At 62.7% G+C, this 16299-nt stretch overlaps 1 protein-coding gene across 4 annotated transcripts; it reads left to right on the forward strand.

The window, feature by feature from the left end:
• The first annotated feature begins 360 nt into the window (after positions 1–360).
• On the forward strand, positions 361–16227 carry PHKA1 (phosphorylase kinase regulatory subunit alpha 1). Of its 4 annotated transcripts, none has more exons than XM_040572110.1 (33): positions 361–555; positions 649–807; positions 1231–1278; positions 1694–1862; positions 2202–2284; positions 2438–2518; positions 2712–2810; positions 2915–3061; positions 3370–3423; positions 3845–3967; positions 4081–4176; positions 4410–4517; positions 4723–4801; positions 5213–5347; positions 6061–6170; positions 6341–6485; positions 7401–7479; positions 7905–7984; positions 9845–10021; positions 10240–10334; positions 10506–10645; positions 10781–10937; positions 11102–11181; positions 11307–11385; positions 11472–11601; positions 11964–12065; positions 12400–12515; positions 12849–12887; positions 13830–13874; positions 14137–14307; positions 14831–14884; positions 15024–15224; positions 15415–16227. In XM_040572110.1, exons 1-33 carry the CDS (start codon positions 478–480, stop codon positions 15586–15588), a joined length of 3633 nt encoding a protein of 1210 aa, XP_040428044.1. In that variant the 5' UTR covers positions 361–477; the 3' UTR covers positions 15589–16227. The 4 variants fall into 4 exon arrangements, with proteins under 4 accessions (XP_040428044.1, XP_040428042.1, XP_040428043.1 ...); XM_040572108.1 differs by having other exon boundaries at positions 382–555; positions 7905–8080; XM_040572109.1 differs by lacking the exon at positions 12849–12887 and having other exon boundaries at positions 410–555; positions 7905–8080.
• Positions 16228–16299: the final 72 nt, after the last annotated feature.

Here is a 16299-nt window from a genome sequence, read left to right on the forward strand (position 1 = left end):
GGATCAAGGGGGACCCCGGCTTCTGGGGGCGCTGCTTTGGGGGCCTGTGTGCCCCTTCTACCCTGGGGGGGGGGGGGGGCAGGGTCCCCCAATCCCCAGAGGTTCCGGGTGTCCCTCCCCGTGTCCCTGTTCTCCCCCCAGCAGGGGGCGCCGCCGCCCCCTCCCGAGATGGCGGCCGTTGGGGAGGGGGGGGGCCGCCAGGTCCTGCCCGCTCCATAGCGAGCTCCCCGCTGCGCTTCGCCCCCGCAACCCCCCCGCAGGCCAGCGGCCGGGCGGGCGGCGCAGCCCCCCCCGGGACCCCCCCACACCCCGGGGCACCGAGGAGCGCTGCGGCTCTGTGCGGCGCGGAGCCGCTGGAGGAGGCGGCGGCGCTGCCAGGACCGCGCTGCCCGGCCCGGTGCCGCCGCCGTGCCCCCCCCCCCCTCGCTCCCCGTTCCCCCCCCCCCCCCCCCTCCCCACGGTGCTCCCGGTGCCGCCATGCGGGGCCGCAGCAACTCGGGCGTGCGGCTGGACGGCTACGGCCGGCTGGTGCAGCAGACCATCCTCCGGCACCAGGTGCGGACCTGGGGGGGGGGGGGGGGGGGGGGGGGGGCTCGGTGCCCGGTGCCGGTTACCGAGGAGTTTCTCGGTGTGTCCCCCCCTCCGCAGGACGCCGTGACCGGGCTGCTGCCCGCCAGCGCCGACCACCGCGATGCCTGGGTGCGCGACAACGTGTACAGCGTGCTGGCCGTCTGGGGGCTGGGGCTGGCCTACCGCAAGAACGCCGACCGCGACGAGGACAAGGCCAAGGCGTACGAGCTGGAGCAGGTGGGCAACGGGGCAACGGGACGGGGCACCCCCCCCCCCCCCCCCCCCCCCCCCAAACGCCCTGCGTGGCGGCTGTGGGGGGCGTGGTGGGGGGCTGCGCGTCCCCAGGCTGGAGCTGGAGCCCGCCCGGCCACCCCCGGGGTGCTGTGGGGACACGCACGGGGATGTGGGGACGCGGGGGTGTGAGGATGCAGCCCCTCGCCCCGTCCAGGGGCTGCCGTGTCCCCCCCCCCCCCCCCGGCACGGCCCCGCTGACAGCCGGGGGGTTTTCTGCTTTCCCCCCCGTGGTGTGGGGAATGCGAGCGGGGGCTCTGGTTACGGGCACCGAGTTCCGCGGAGGTCAGGCACCAGCTGGTCCTGAGTCAGGGCTTCTCCTCGGCGGCCCCGCGGTAATCACGGGGTTGTTTTTCCTTTGCCCTGCAGAGCGTGGTGAAGCTGATGCGGGGTCTGCTCCAGTGCATGATGAGGCAGGTAGGGGTCTCTTCAGGGCCGTCAGCCCCGGCTGTGCCAGCTCCCTCCAACTTTCCTCCGTGAGGGCAGGGATGGCGTCCTTGCAGAAAGTCTTAAAATAAGCCCTGACCTGGTGTCTGTCCCCCAGAGAGGGGTCCCAGCGCTGTGGGCTGGTGGCCAGCGGAGCTTTGTGCTCTCCAAGCTGCTCTCTGCCTTGTGGCTCTGGGGTTCTTCTCCCCAGGAACATTTGGGGCGACCCTCTCCTTTCCCTGTGGTGCAAACGTGGCCGTGGTCCCTCCAGCCCTGCACTGGGGTGGCACAGGAGCCCGGACCCACGGCCTCGGTTCATGCAGGAGCTGTGGGATCCGTTCCCTTGCCGGCTCTGGCTGCAGGGCTGTCAGAACAGAGCTTCCCTGGGGACGCTTTTCTTCTCCAGGTAGACAAGGTGGAGGCCTTCAAGTACAGCCAGAGCACGCGAGACTGCCTCCACGCCAAGTACAACACCCACACCTGTGCCACCGTGGTGGGGGACCACGAGTGGGGGCACCTGCAGCTGGACGCCACCTCCCTCTACCTGCTCATGCTGGCACAGATGACGGCCTCAGGTGACGCTGCCGGTGGGACGCCATTTGGAAACCTGTGTCTCGAGGGAGCGCAACACATGACGTGGAGGGGGATTGAGGGCTCTGGGGCTTTTGGGGCAGATCTGTGGCTCTGCTTCTGGATGTCCCCTGGTGCAAGGACACAACTTGCAGGGTGGATTTGGGTCCCTCAGTGCCCACCTCTCTGAGAGCCCCCGCTTCCCTGAAGCCCCAGAGCTGCTGTATGGGGTGGGAGCGGGGATGGGGACGCCACAGGGTGGGTGGGGAGGAGGCAGCTGGCTCCTGCAGCCCCTTCCTGGCAATGCCTGAGGACTAACTTGAATTCTCCCCCCCGTGGTTCAGGCCTCCACATAATTCACAGCCTGGATGAAGTCAACTTCATCCAGAACCTTGTCTTCTACATCGAAGCGGCCTACAAGACAGCGGTGGGTAGCCTGTGGGCCTTTGCTGGGGAAAGGGATGTTGTCCCGGAGGGGAGGTGGCAAGCAGAGCCCCACCTGGGAGCCTGCTGGGAGCTCTGCCACTGGGTGGGATTCGAAGGCTTTTGGGGCATACCACAAACCGCTGCCTCCCTGCAGGACTTTGGGATATGGGAGCGCGGGGACAAGACGAACCAGGGCATCACTGAACTGAACGCCAGCTCCGTCGGCATGGCCAAGGTGAGCTGGGGAGATGGGAGATAGGTTGCGGTCCCTCTCTGGCCAGGGGCGCTCTGCAGCCTCGGCAGATGCGGGGGTGTGTTTGCATCTCTTCTTTGCTCCAAACTGGGCCGTGGGGCTGGCGTGGGGTGGGAGCTCTTACAGAGGAGCAGCATGGTGGAGTACACTGCTCTGGGTGTCGCCCTGCTTGCAGGCTGCCCTGGAGGCCCTGGATGAGCTGGATCTCTTTGGAGCAAAGGGAGGCCCGCAGTCGGTGATACGGGTGCTGTCGGACGAGGTGCAGCACTGCCAGGTGAGATCCCTGTGTGTGTTGCATCATCGCGGGGCTGATTGCGATCCGCTGGGTTTGTGGCACGAGCGGCGGCAACTTAATCCCTCTCCTTCCCCGTTGCCCAGTCCATCCTCCACTCGATGCTGCCAAGGGCCTCCACGTCCAAGGAGGTGGACGCCAGTGTGCTCTCTGTCATCTCCTACCCGGCCTTCGCTGTGGAGGACAGCGAGCTGGTGGAAATCACCAAGCAAGAGATCATCACCAAGCTGCAGGTGAGCGGCTCTGCCCTCCTCACCCTTCCGGGAGACGCAGTCCGAACCGTGCAGCCCTTTCCTTCCCCGGAATGTTCTTGGGGAAGGGGCGCCGGGACCTGCCCTCTCCCAATCTCCGTGACCTGTGGCAGGGGCTTGCAAAAAACCAGTCCTGTGCGCTGTGGCCCTGGGCTGTGATTGTGGTGCCTGGGCACCGGGTGACCGAGCGAGGGGCATTTGGCCAGAGGAGCCCCCCGTGCCTCTGCAGCAAAGGCAGAAGGTGTCTCCCACTGCGCCTCCTGCTCACCACCTCTGTCCCTCCCTCCCAGGGGCGCTACGGCTGCTGCCGCTTCCTCCGCGATGGATACAGGACCCCCAAAGAGGTGAGCGTCCCCGTGCCGAGGAGAGGCTGCCCTGGGTTGCGTTTTTGGCACCCCCGGGCGCAGTGCGAAGCCTGCGGTGGGGAGCACGGCGAAGATGAGAGCCCCGAGGAGCCCCAGGCAGCGTCACGGGTCTGGGCAAGGCTGCTCAGAATGCCACAGCTCCTCGCAGAGGTGTGGCACGTCCCTCCCATGCCCGCAGCAGATACGCAGAGGCCACCCAAACCTGACCACCGCTGGCAGCGTGCGTGGCTAGGGCTCTCCGGTCTGGCTTTCCCCAGCGCTCACGAGCTTTGCCAGTGTGTTGTCAGCTGTTGTCCACAGAGCGGGGGCATTTGAGGCCGGGGGCTTGGTGGGGGTGCTGGAACCCCGTGATTTCGAGGGGATCCTGCAACCCCTTGCCTTGTGGTTGTGGCCTCTGCAGGATCCCAACCGCTCCTACTACGAACCCGCGGAGCTGAAGCTCTTTGAGAACATTGAGTGCGAGTGGCCTCTGTTTTGGACGTACCTGATCATCGACGGGCTTTTCAGCGGAAACATGGAGCAGGTAAGGGAGGCAGGACCCGGCGGGCCAGGGAAAGGAGTCCCTGGCAAGGGAGGCGTGCAGGGAAGGGGGCAGGGAGCCGTGCCCTTGGCTCATCCCCTCTGCTCTCTCCCCAGGTGCAGGAGTACCGGGAGGCCCTCGAGGGGGTTCTCGTCAAGGGGAAGAACGGGGTGCGCCTGCTGCCGGAGCTGTACAGCGTCCCGCCAGACAAGGTGGGCTGCCCCACGCTGCGGTGCGGGTCTGCAAAAAAGTACACCACCACAGAACAACAACTTACTGGATAAATAAACTACGTTTTTCGCCAAAGTGTATCTTGCCCCCATACACGAGGGTGCTTTGCTGGCAGCCTGCTGGTGTGTTGGCAGACTTTAAAATGCAACGGTGACATTTTCTTCAGCATCCCTTGTCTGTGGGTCCCTCGCTGACCTCCTGGCTTCTCTTCCAGGTGGATGAGGAATACAGGAACCCCCACACTGTGGACAGGATACCCATGGGCAAGCTGCCACTCATGTGGGGCCAGTCCCTCTACATCCTGGGCTGCCTGATGGCCGAGGTATGGTCACCAGTGGCACTGGGGAGGGCTGGGCAGGCCAGGCTGTTAGCTCTGAGGACAAACGCTGCCACCCGAGCCACCGGCTGTGGGGAAGCTGTCACCTCTATGCCCCAGGACTTCTTAAAGAGGGGGCGGCCAGTAGGCATCACCTGCCCTGCACACCCCATGAAATGTTCATCCCCTCACGCCTCTTTTTTCCCCCCAGGGGTTTCTAGCTCCTGGTGAAATCGATCCCCTCAACCGCCGCTTTGCGACTGTCCCCAAGCCTGACGTAGTGGTGCAAGGTGAGTGAAAGGGACCGGTCGCAAAGCCCTGCACGAGGACTCTGCCCATATGGAATTTGGGGGCTGGCTGTGGGGTGGCTCTGGTCGCTGGTGGAGCCAGATCTCAGCTCTGGTAGCGGGGTGTAAGATGGGGTGCAGGTCCTGCTGCTGGCCTCCGTGTTGCCCAAGGGACACGTTTCCTGCTGCTGCCTCTTCTGCAGGTGTTGAAAACGTGCCCTGTCCTCCGGCTGCTCAGCTGGGTGTAGCGAGTGTCATGGGGAGCAGGGCAGAGCTGCGGTCCCCAGAGAGACCCCAGACAGCCGCTTGTGCACGGTGTGGAACCTTGTGCGCGTCCACAAAGGCCAGGGGCAGCGCTGTGACACCCTTGTGCCCCTGAGCGTGAGCTCTGAGCCTGCTCTCCTCCCCCCGCAGTGTGCATCCTGGCAGAGACCGAGGGCATCAAGGCTGTCCTGAGGAAGGAGGGCATCGATGTGGAGACCGTGGCCGACGTCTACCCCATCAGAGTGCAGCCTGCTCGCATCCTCAGCCACATCTATGCACGCCTGGGTGAGCTGCAGGCTGCTGCAGGAGAGGGGTGCAGAAGGGTCATTCCCATCCTCTCACAGATGCTGATGTCCTGCCCGTCTGGTTAGGACGTTGCCATCCATTCCAGGGCCTGGTAGCGCTGCTTCTCTGCCTGAGGGGAGCAGGGGTGGCAGGCAGGACTGTCCGGGGACAGTCCACCTGTCCACCCAGTGGACCTGGTATGGGCAGGAGCTGGTTTTTGTTCCTATACCCAAATTTCGGTGAGGGAAGCCGGCCAGACCCCAGGGGAGGGTCTCCTGGCTGAGTCTGCAGCCCAGGCAGGATGGCTGTTGCTGGAGGGAAGGCAGGCTGTGAGGGGAGGGAGTGTTGAAATCTGCGCGCTCATTTCCTGATGCCACAACTCCTCAGGCACAGGGCTCATTGTGCAGGAGCTGGAGATCCAGCCTGGGCCAAAGGAGAAACCTGACCTGCCCCAGGCTGCGAGCGCTGGCTAATTTAAGCCACCAAAAGGCCAAGTGTGACATGGGCAAAAGGGGCAGGGGAGCAGCCTGGCAGCTGCTGGGGTGCCTCTCTGTGGGGCTGACGTGCCCGAGGGTGATGCTGCTGCTGTGTCACCCAACACAAACCACTCTTTTCCTCCTGGTTGCTAGCACGGGAGCCTGTCTCCGTTTGCTACAGCACCCCCTTTTGTGAGAGGGCTTGGGGAAGATGCCATAAAACCTCCTCTTCCCCAGGTCGCAACAAGCAGATGTGCCTGACGGGACGGCCCTACCGGCACATGGGCGTCCTTGGCACCTCCAAGCTCTACAACATCAGGAAGAACATCTTTACCTTCACCCCACAGGTGGGTGGCATTGCACGGGCTCTGCCACACTGTATAACTGGGCGGGAAGCTTCTCTGCTGGCTGAGTGCCTCGGTTGCTCTCGGGGGTGGCTGATGGGAGGACACGGGTGGCACCAAGGGGACCTGGGGGCTGCAGAAAGGGCCGCTCACATCTCCTGCTTGCCCCGTAGTTCATAGACCAGCAGCAGTTCTACCTGGCACTCGACAACAAGATGATTGTGGAGATGCTGAGGACGGACCTCTCGTACCTCTGCAGCCGCTGGAGGATGACCGGGCGGCCCACCATCACCTTCCCCATCTCTCAAACCATGCTCGGTACAGATCCTCCAGCCTCCTCTGCCGGGGCGGGTGGATGGGGACAGTCTGGGTAATGGGGACACGGCAGGGCCGGACCAGGCAGCAGCGTCCTGTGAAGAGCTCGCAGCTCAGAGGAGTCACGCTGAGTTGGCAGCTGTCCTGGTTGCCAGCAGGGCTGCCTGCCAAGCAGCAGCGCCTGAAGCTCGAGGCAGGTTAGTTGGCATGGGAGCATTTCGTCTCCAGGCAGCTAGGCCTGTTTGGGAAGCCTTTGGGAGCAAGACCAAAAAATAATTCTCCTGTAAAAGTGTTCTTGGGGCTCTTCCTGCATCTTAACTCTTCACTACGGCTAACTGCCCCTTAAAGGCTTTCCTAAACGACAAGGAGGGGAAAACAGAAAACCAGAAGGAGCAGAAAGCTGCGCAATGGCTCAGAGCAAAACTGGCTGCTCTGGAGCAGCTCTCACTTCTTCCCCATGAGCCGGCACAGGGAAGTGACTCCACAGTGCCTCCAGGCCTTTTTCTTTTTCCTCATTTACTTGAAATCCCCTTGGGTGTTCAGTGATGTCTCTCTTTGCTGTGGTGTCCTCTGCCCCATCAGCAGTACCCCAACACCTCAACAGCGCCCTGACAGCCAGGGCGGGAGCAGGGGGCTGTTTGGATTGCTGCTGTCTGCTGCTGATGATTTCAGCCCAAGGTGAAATCCAGGGGCTTGGAGTGCATCTTGGCCTGGCTTTGCTGGTTATCCAGCCTAGACAGTCCTGAATTTCTCTTCTTGGGTGGTGCTGTTGGTGCCACAGCCTTGGCTGCGCACCCCAGAGCAAGGGTCTGGCTGCTGCCGTGGTGCTTTGCATGTCTGAATGCCCACCTGGCCCCGTGTTACCGGGAGCCTGTTTGAGCAGGAGAGCCTGACTGCCTGTCTCTCTGTCCCCAACAGACGAAACGGGCAGCAGCGTGCACCCCGCGGTGCTGGCAACGCTGCGGAAGCTGCAGGACGGGTATTTCGGTGGCGCAAGGTGAGCGCAGCTTCTTGGGGCACAGCAGGGGAGGGGGCTGGTGTCCTCCCGGAGCGTGGCTGTGCGGGAACCAGCTCGGCCCGAGCCTTGGCTGCTGGGGAACGAGCTGTGGAGGATGTGCTGGGGCTGTGCTGGGCTGCAAGGGCACCCCAGGCTACAATCCCAGCTGAGGAGATGCAGGAGAGGACATCTCTCTTTGTGCCATTCAATCCATGGCTGTAGGACCCCTCTGATAGCTTTTGGGCAGCTCTTCCTTCCCCGTGCGCGGCTGGAGGAGCTGCAAACAGCTAAAGCAGGCTGTGGGATTTGTGCACGCTCCCGGGCAAGCCTGTCTGTCCCTGCCGAAGGGCTGCCCTGAGTCCAGGAGGCGAGCCAAGGGCACTGCCTCACCCTTCCTCTGTGTGACCTCCCCTCCTCTTGCCCAGGATCCAGACGGGTAAGTTGTCGGAGTTCCTGACAACGTCGTGCCGAACGCACCTCAGCTTCATGGACCCTGGGCCGGAGGGTAAGGTCTTTGCCAACGGTTACGAGCTCGGCATTGACAGCTTTGAGGAGCTAGACCCTGAGGAGTGGCTGCATGGCTTGCAGTTGGCAGAGGATGGTAAGGGGGAACAGGCCAGTCGCTGCTGTGGCACGGAAAATGCCGAACTCTCCCGTAAACCCTTAGCTCCCAACCTCCCTGACAGCGCCTGCCACCGAGTTCTTCATCCACTTGGGTTCCCACCGTGTTTCTGCGCCCATCTGACCCTCCATCAGTTAACCCCTTCCGGGTGACGCTCACGGTGACGCCCGCGGGGTGGCGGGGCTGGGTGTACGGAGGTGGCTGTCGCAGCCCCTCGCCGGACGGGGTGTCCCGGCCAGATGGGGGCTGAGGTTGGGGAACGTGGCTGCAGCGAGCGCGGGGGCTGTTCCTGAGCGAGCCGCCCCAACCTTCGTAGGCCGTTGCGTGGGGAAGAGGCGAAGGCTCGGCAACCTGCCTCTGCCCGGGAGATTTGGCTGAAGATCTTTGGTGCGGTCAGCACAAGTGACGGTGCAGAAGGTGATGGTACAGTGCCCGAGGTGGTGGGGAAGAGCCATCACGTCCCCCAGCAGTCTCTGGGTGGTGTTGTCACAAGGCCTTTGGGTGTCTGTGGAGCTCCGGTGTGAGCCTCGCTGCCACGGACGGGGTGCCCGTAGGGGCTGTGGCCCGTCACAGCGCGAAGGACCCCCATGTCCTGAGACCACAGCAGGGTGCAGGTTTTGCTGCTCCCCTTGCAAGCAGCCCTGGGCACCTCCTCCTGCGTGACCCAGTGTCGGCCATCTTCCCAGCCTTCCCATCGATCTGCTCTGCCTCTGCTGCTCCTGGAGCCAACGTCTGCACCGCTGCGACTCTGAACGCTTATTTCTCTTGCGTGACTGTCGTTCTCTCGCTTCGTCCACGCTCTACGGTTGTCCTGCCTAGTGCTGCAGCTTTGCGGGCTGCGGCCAAGCTCCTCCACGGTGTCTGTTTTCCCTTTACCCCAGCAGAAGATGGGGCCTGCCTGGCCAGTGTGTCCACCCTAAAAGACGCTCCGTCTAAAGTTTTTCTGTGGTCTGACGCCGCAGATGGACAGGACGATGTTCTCAGATGCGATGTCTGTGTTGGGGGACTTCTCTAACGGAGCCTCCAGGTGCTGGGTCAGGGCATCCCCGCCAGATGTGGGAAGGAGATACCGTGCTGCCAGCCTTGGATGCCATCCCTAACTCTCCTCCTGGAGCAGAAAAGCTTCTGGACAGCAGCAAGGCTCTGCCCCAGCTGGAAACGCACCAACAGCTCTGTGTTGTGTGGCATCGCCTGGCGTGGGGCACCTCCCACCTGGGGCATCACCCGCGCTGCTCCGCAGTGCTGTTACCTCCTGGGCAGCAGAGACGTGGCCTCTGAGCGCTCTCTCCATGCTGCAGGTAGTGAGCAGCGGCCCTGGTGCCTCCGAAGTGGAGCTGTGAGCTGCTGGAGGCAGGGCAGAGAGCCACGCAGGAGATGGCAGCTTACAAAGGAGAGCAGGCTGCCCTCCTGTAACTCCTCATTAGAAGTAACCGGCGATTTCTAATCAGAAATAACGGTCGCAAAACCCACCCTGTCTTGCTCTCATGCTGGAGCTCTGCTGGGACGAGGCCTTTGCCGTGCTGGGGCACCCTCAACAGCCTCTGCTGGGACAGACAGTGCCTCCCCTGGCAGTGCCACCGCTGCCACCGTCCGTCTGTCCTGCCGGCTGCCGGCGCTCGCCCCGCGCTGTCGCTTTGTGCAGCCAGCAAAGCTCCGTCCCTGCCGGGGCACGGCTGGGGAGCTCTGCCCTGGGATGCCGCGGCGCCCAGTGGCTGATGCCCTCTCTTCTTCCTCCCGTTGCAGCGGACACGTACGACGAGGTGGCGCAGTACCTGGACCACCTGCTGCAGCGCACGGTTCCCCAGGCCAACCTCCCTCCCACCGCCCAGCGGGGAGGGCTGAGCCGCTTCCGCGCCGCCGTGCACACCACCCGCGACCTCATGTCCCTGGCGTCCAAGGCCAAGGACCTTCACGTCCAGAGTGAGTGACGCCAGCAGCCTCCCCACCGCCACTCCGTCCCGGTGGGGAGGCTGGGGAGCCTTTGGGGGCTTCCCCATCCACGTGGGATCCAGCATGACCCGGGGGGATGTGCTGCAGGGGCTGCTGGTGGAGCAGGAGGTGGGGTGGGAGCTGGCTTGGGGCACAGCGACGGCGGTTGGAGTTGAGAAGCACCTGCACCAACCCTGTCTGTCTTTTAGATGTTGGGATGTACGTCCCCAGCAAGATCTTCCAGGCATCCCAGCAGTCGGTCAAGTTGCTGAGCTCGCCCCACCAGCATGAGCAGGAGGGCAAGGTGAGCCCCTTCCCTTCCCAGCTGGGCAGGCAGCGCCGCCAGGCTGGCCGAGCAGCGCTGGCTTTTTGGCTGGAGCTAGGGGACCCTTCTGGGGCTGTGTGGGGAAAGCTGGGCCCTTTGTGGTTGGGGACGCTCACGGGTGCTAACCAGGAGCGTGGGTCTCTTCCCCAGAGCCACGCACTCCATGCAGAGATGAACCTGCCCCGTGATGAGGCTGGCAACGTGGACTGCAAGGCGCTGGTGGACCAGCTGCGCATCTGCCCCACGCTGCAGGAGCAGGCGGACATCCTCTACATGCTCCACATCCTCAAGTACGGCGAGCTCCGAGTCCTGCCCGCTCGCTGAGCGGAGAGCAGGCACAGCCATGCTCATGTCTCGACCTGCAGAGCCTGGGCGCTGCCACAGGGCGAGCTGGTGGCAGTAACCCAGCGTCTCCTTCACCACAGGGGACCCGAGTGGCACACGGGGTTGGAGAGCGAGCCTGGCCCTACTGTTAAGGAGCTCCTCACCGAGCTGTACGTGCGGGTGGGCGCCACGCGCCAGTGGGCTCTAATCCGCTACATCTCCGGCATCCTGAAGAAGAAAGTGGAAGCTCTGGATGAGGTATGAGCCCTGCTGGAGAGCTCTGGTGGGCTGAGGCATCAGGGAGGAGGCAGCTGGGAGGGCTAGAGAATTGTGGCTACATCAGCTCTGTGTCCTTCTGCCTGGTGCTGAAGCCCCGAACCCAGAGCTGGTGGTGATGCCTGGGGTGACCTTTCTGTCCCCAGGCCTGCACGGACCTCCTGTCTCACCAGAAGCACTTGACGGTGGGGCTGCCCCCAGAGCCACGCGAGAAGACCATCTCCGCGTGAGTGCGGCACCTCTCCCTCGCCGCGTGTGCTGGGCTGGGGCTGGCCGCGGGGCTGCGTCTCCTCCCAGGAGCAGGAGGGACGCGGGGCTGTCTCTTACCTCTTCCTGCCGTTCCCTCCCCAGCCCGATCCCCTACGAGGAGCTCGTTCACCTCATTGACGAGGCCAGCGAGAAGAACCTCAGCGTGTCCATCCTCACCCAGGTGAAGGGCTGGGGCAGCGGGGGACCCCGTGGCTGGGTGTCAGCTGCGGTGAGCAGCGGTGGGGTGACCTGCGTCTCTCCCTCCAGGAGATCATGGTCTACCTGGCCATGTACATGCGCACCCAGCCCGCGCTCTTCGCTGAGATGTTTCGAATCCGCATCGGGCTCATCATCCAGGTGATGGCCACAGAGCTGGCGCACTCCCTGCGCTGCTCGGGTACGTGCGACGAGGTCAGTGGGATGGGGGATGCGATGCTGGGGGCCCTGTCAGCCAGAGAGAGGAGAAGTGCCACTAAAAATGGGCAGCGCTCAGTGCCAGGATGAGACCCTGCATGAAAGCGTCAGGGTTTGTGGTTGGGACTGCTCTCGGGTAGCACAAGTAGGTGATTTCGTGGCGATGTTTATCCAGGCATGCATTGGGTGGGCGTGGGGAAGAATCCCTGCTGTAGGCAACATCTGGAGTTAATGTTTGTCCTTGGAGGACGGGGTGTACCCCCTGCTAACTGACCGGGGTGCAGGCTAGAAATCTCCCAGGAGAGTTGTGAAGGGGGTACAACGTCCCAACTCTGTTCTCTCCAGCTGGAGAAGCCACTGAGAACCTGATGAATCTCAGCCCGTCCGACATGAAGAGCCTCCTCTTCCACATCCTCTCTGGCAAGGAGTTTGGGGTGGAGAAGAGTGGTGAGTCTCTTGGCAGAGCTGGTTCCTGGTGCGGAGTGTGGCCAACTCTGGTGTCCCCTGCTGTGGAGAATGTCCCCGTTCTCCTGCCTGCAGCACAGCTTGTGCACTGCAGTGGTCCAGCAAGAAGCTGTGATCAGCGGGGGTGGTGCTGAGCAGGTTTCTCAGGATCAAGCCCAAGTCGTGTGGCTATCCTTAGCTCAGTTTTTGGTCTGATCCAGCCTGAATTGCAGCAGCTCTGCGCTGTGGTGCTGGTTGGGATAGAGGGCAAGGCTGCGTGAACAGACATCTACGTCCTGAGCTGTGGGACCCACTGTGGACCTCTCCTCTCCTCCAGTGCGATCGGTGGACTCGTCGGTCACCACCGCTATCTCCATCTGCGAGGTGGGCGCTGTCGGGGCCACCAAGCCTGAGCGTGCTGGCATCGTCAGGCTGAAAAGTGAGATCAAACAGGTGAGGGCAGACGGTGCAGGCTGCTCCTGTGGAGTTTTGTGGGGACAAGCAGCTCCGGGACAAGCAGGATTGATGGGAGAGTCAATAGAGCTTGCCCCTGGGCTTTAGAGAGCTTAGCGCTGTCTCCAGGAGCCCCTTTTGGCTCGGTTCTGCCCTGAAGGGGATGTGGGGTAAATGTAATGTGGGGGTCGCTCCAGCAGTGCAGCACAGGGGGAGCACAGGGGTGCTCGAGAAGGTGCAGGGGTGGGCGGGACCATGCAGTTCCCCCGTGGGGCTGGTGTCCTGGTGGGCCTCTTGCAGCAGCAGAAACTTCATTTCCTTCTTCTCTTTCAGCAACTGGATAAACGTAGGCAGTCTCTGACCGGGAGTAAGGTGAAGCCACCTTGGTCCTCCTACAGCCTCAGCTTTTATCCCTCATGCTGCATACTAGGGCAGCTTCCGAGCGTGCATGAGTTAATGAGCTTTCCTAAACGAACCCGCTGAGCGAGCTGCAGCAGCAATGAGCTGGCTTCCCCTCTCGGCAGGCTCGGGGTTGCTCTGTTTAGGGCTGGCGGGAGGCGCCCCGGGAAGAGGTCGGTTGTGGTTGGGTGGCCCCACAGCATTCAGGCAGCTCCCCTTTGGGACCTGCTCTGTTGAGGCCATCAGGGAGGAAGGTTTCTCAAAGCCGTGGGTGCACTGGCATTGCAGCCAGCTAGGAGCTGTGCTGCGTAGCTGCCACGGCTGAACAGATCCCATAATACTGAAAAAGAAGTGCTGAGCAAGATGGCACAGCGTCTCTACTGCCATGACCAGCAGCGGTCCTGCCAGGACAGTGACTGGTGATCACTGGATCCCACCTGTACCCCCCGTTCTACCTCCTCTTGGGCACATGCTGGACTAGGACCTCCTCTGGTGCCTGGCTTGTGTCCTGGCGAGGTCCTGTCCTCACAGAGCCTGTGGGGCCCAGGTTGATGCAGCAGGTTTATGGCTGACCTGCTGCAGCATGAAGCCTGGCAGCGCAGCGGGACCGTGCACGTGGCGAGGACAGTCACCTGCGGGTGGTGACCTGCTGCTGGCCCTCCACCCCGCCTGAGACTAAATCCTTGCCCGTGCCAGCAGCCAACAACAGCCCTGCTCCTACTCCAGTGCGGTCTTTCCCCTCTGATGCTAACGTGAGACTTTCCACAGCTCGCCTCTCAAAACTACCTCTCAGTCTCCAGCTAACCGCAGCCCTTGGGATAACTGAGCTTGGTCTGTGCTGCTGCTGCTCCGCTCGCCGCGACGGCTGCCCAGCCCTGGCACGGTTTGATTTCTGTCTCTCCTTTTCTCCTTCAGCCCATCAGTTTGCAGTCCGGGGATGGTGACCTGGTGTCCTCTCTGGTAACCTACGTTTGTTGGCTGCGTCCACGGGGTCTGTCCTGTTGTGTGGCTGCAGGAAGGAGCTGTGCTCCAGTGGGGGCTGCTGCCCTGCAGGCTGCAGGGAGCTGGGGCTGTGGGTCAGGCTTTGCTGGGGACAGGGGGTGGCAGCTCTGCCCTGGGAACCAGGCTGGGTGAGCACAAGCCCTTGGGTGGCAGCGGGCTGCTCTCTTGTGGGCTGTTTAACTCTGCAGCGGTTTCCATGGTCCTTGTTCTGTCTGCCCAGTCCACTGGGCACTCGGAGCTGCTGGGCAAGGGCTCCTTTTCGAGCATGCTGGAAGACCAGAGCAGTAAGGACAGCCGCCAGGGCCAGTGGAAGCGGAGACGGCGGCTGGATGGGGCCCTCAACCGTGTCCCCATGGGCTTCTACCAGAAGGTCTGGAAGATCCTGCAGAAGGTGAGCTGGACGTCCAGCTGGCTCCTTTCCACACGCATGGCACCAGCCTTCCTAGGGTGAATTTGACACCCAGGGCTGGTCCCCAAGGTTGTGGTGACACATGCTTCATGGACAAGGCCTTCTTCTGGCTCTGGAAAGCTGGGGGAAGAGCTGGAGCTGCCTTGTAGGCATGCAGGGCCTACTTCACCCTGCTCTGACCCTTGCAGAGAGGGGCTAGGTCTGCTGAGGAGCTTTTTGTGTTGGGCAGGGCTGTGAGCTGTGGGAGCCCAGTGCTGGAGCTGCAGCTGAGGCAGCTCCAGGCACTGCTCATCGTTGGCATGGTAAACCAGGGAGCAGAGCCCCGTTCTGGGTGTGGGAGTGCTCCAGGTGATGCCGAACCGATGTTTAAGGAGTGATGGAGTGCTGGAAGGAGTCGGGAGGTGGAGCTGGAGTGTGTGGGCAGCACATTGCTGATGCTCAGCTGGGAACAAGTGCACAACGCTGCTCCAGGCTGTAACCATGGTCTCTACATCTTGTTCTGCAGTGCCATGGTCTTTCCGTGGAGGGCTTTGTTCTCCCCTCTTCAACAACCAGAGAGGTAGGAGGTTTGAGGCAGGGAACAGAGCAAGGGGGTTGGTGTTGGGTGCGAAGCTGCCCTGGACAAGTGCCCAGCGTGGCTCAGGACTTGTGCTGGTGATAACAATACTCTAGGTGCATTTCTTCCTCCCTCCATGCAGATGACTCCAGGGGAAATTAAGTTCGCCGTGCACGTGGAGGCAGTCCTCAACCGCGTGCCCCAGCCAGAGTACCGGCAGCTGCTGGTGGAGGCCATCTTGGTGCTCACCATGCTGGTGGACATGGAGGTGCACACCATCGGGGGCATCATAGCTGTGGAAAAGATCGTACACACGGCCAATGACCTCTTCTACGAGGAGCAGGTAGGGGCTGCAGTCAGCTCCCAGGCTACCTAAGGTTCAGTCACCCACGCTGAGGGTCCTGCCTGTCGTCCCCACTGGGGCACGGCCACGATGCGGCGTCCTCCTCCCACTGCTTCCTGTGTGGGGTGCCAGCTGGCGGGTGGCAGCTTGTTCCTAATGCTGCCTTTCTCCTTCCCCATCCAAAATCCAGAAAGCCCTGGGTGCTGACGACGACATGCTGGAGAGGGATCCCACGACGGGCATCTGCAGCCTGCTGTACGACAGCGCGCCGAGCGGCCGGTTCGGCACCATGACCTACCTCTCCAAGTCGGTGGCCCTGTACGTGTACGAATTCCTGCCCGGCGACGGCTGCGCCATGCAGTAGATCTCGCCGCTCTCCTCCCCGGCCTGCGGACTCGGCGGGAGGGTTGTTGAACGCCGCGTGTGATGACGGACCTTCGGGCTGGGTTTGCAGGCAGACGGCCTCGCGCTGGGAGAACGGCGCCGGCAGGGAAGGGCTGAGCTTCGAAGCCAGCTTGCGGTACCGGCACCTGCCTGCCTTGTGGTGCAGCTCTCCTCAGGGCTGGCTGTGTTTGAGGGGGCCTGGAAGGACCTCCCCTGCCTGCAGCAGATTGGAGGTTTTTAACCCGTTCTGTGCTGCTTTGTCCTCCAAATCTGCGGGGTGTATTCTAGCTAGAGCTGGTGCTCTTCCAGCTGCTGATAGGGATAGCGCTGTTGGACTGATGGGGAGTGGGCAGCCCGTGCCCTCCCCACACCCCTTTTTCCACCCCCAAAATACTGGGGGAAGTGTTTTCCACGTGTGTTTGCTGACCTCCGGGTCTGGTTTGCCTTAAAGCTGCTCGGGGGCTGCGCCAGCAGCCCCCTGCCCCTCAGGGCCTGCCTGGCTGTGAGCTGGCCTGGGGCCCCCTGCGGGCCTCGGGCCTTTTTTAACAAACGTTTTTAAAACAAACAAACAAAAAAAACCCACTCGTGCTGCGTGGGAGCCCGCAATAAAATGTCTCCAGCACGCGTGTGCAGAGTGTGCTCCTCGGGGGGGTGGATAACTGGGGGGGGGGGGGGGGAAGCAGCCATGTTT

Source organism: Cygnus olor, chromosome 13, assembly GCF_009769625.2.
Source record: "Cygnus olor isolate bCygOlo1 chromosome 13, bCygOlo1.pri.v2, whole genome shotgun sequence".
Taxonomy (NCBI): Eukaryota; Metazoa; Chordata; class Aves; order Anseriformes; family Anatidae; genus Cygnus; species Cygnus olor.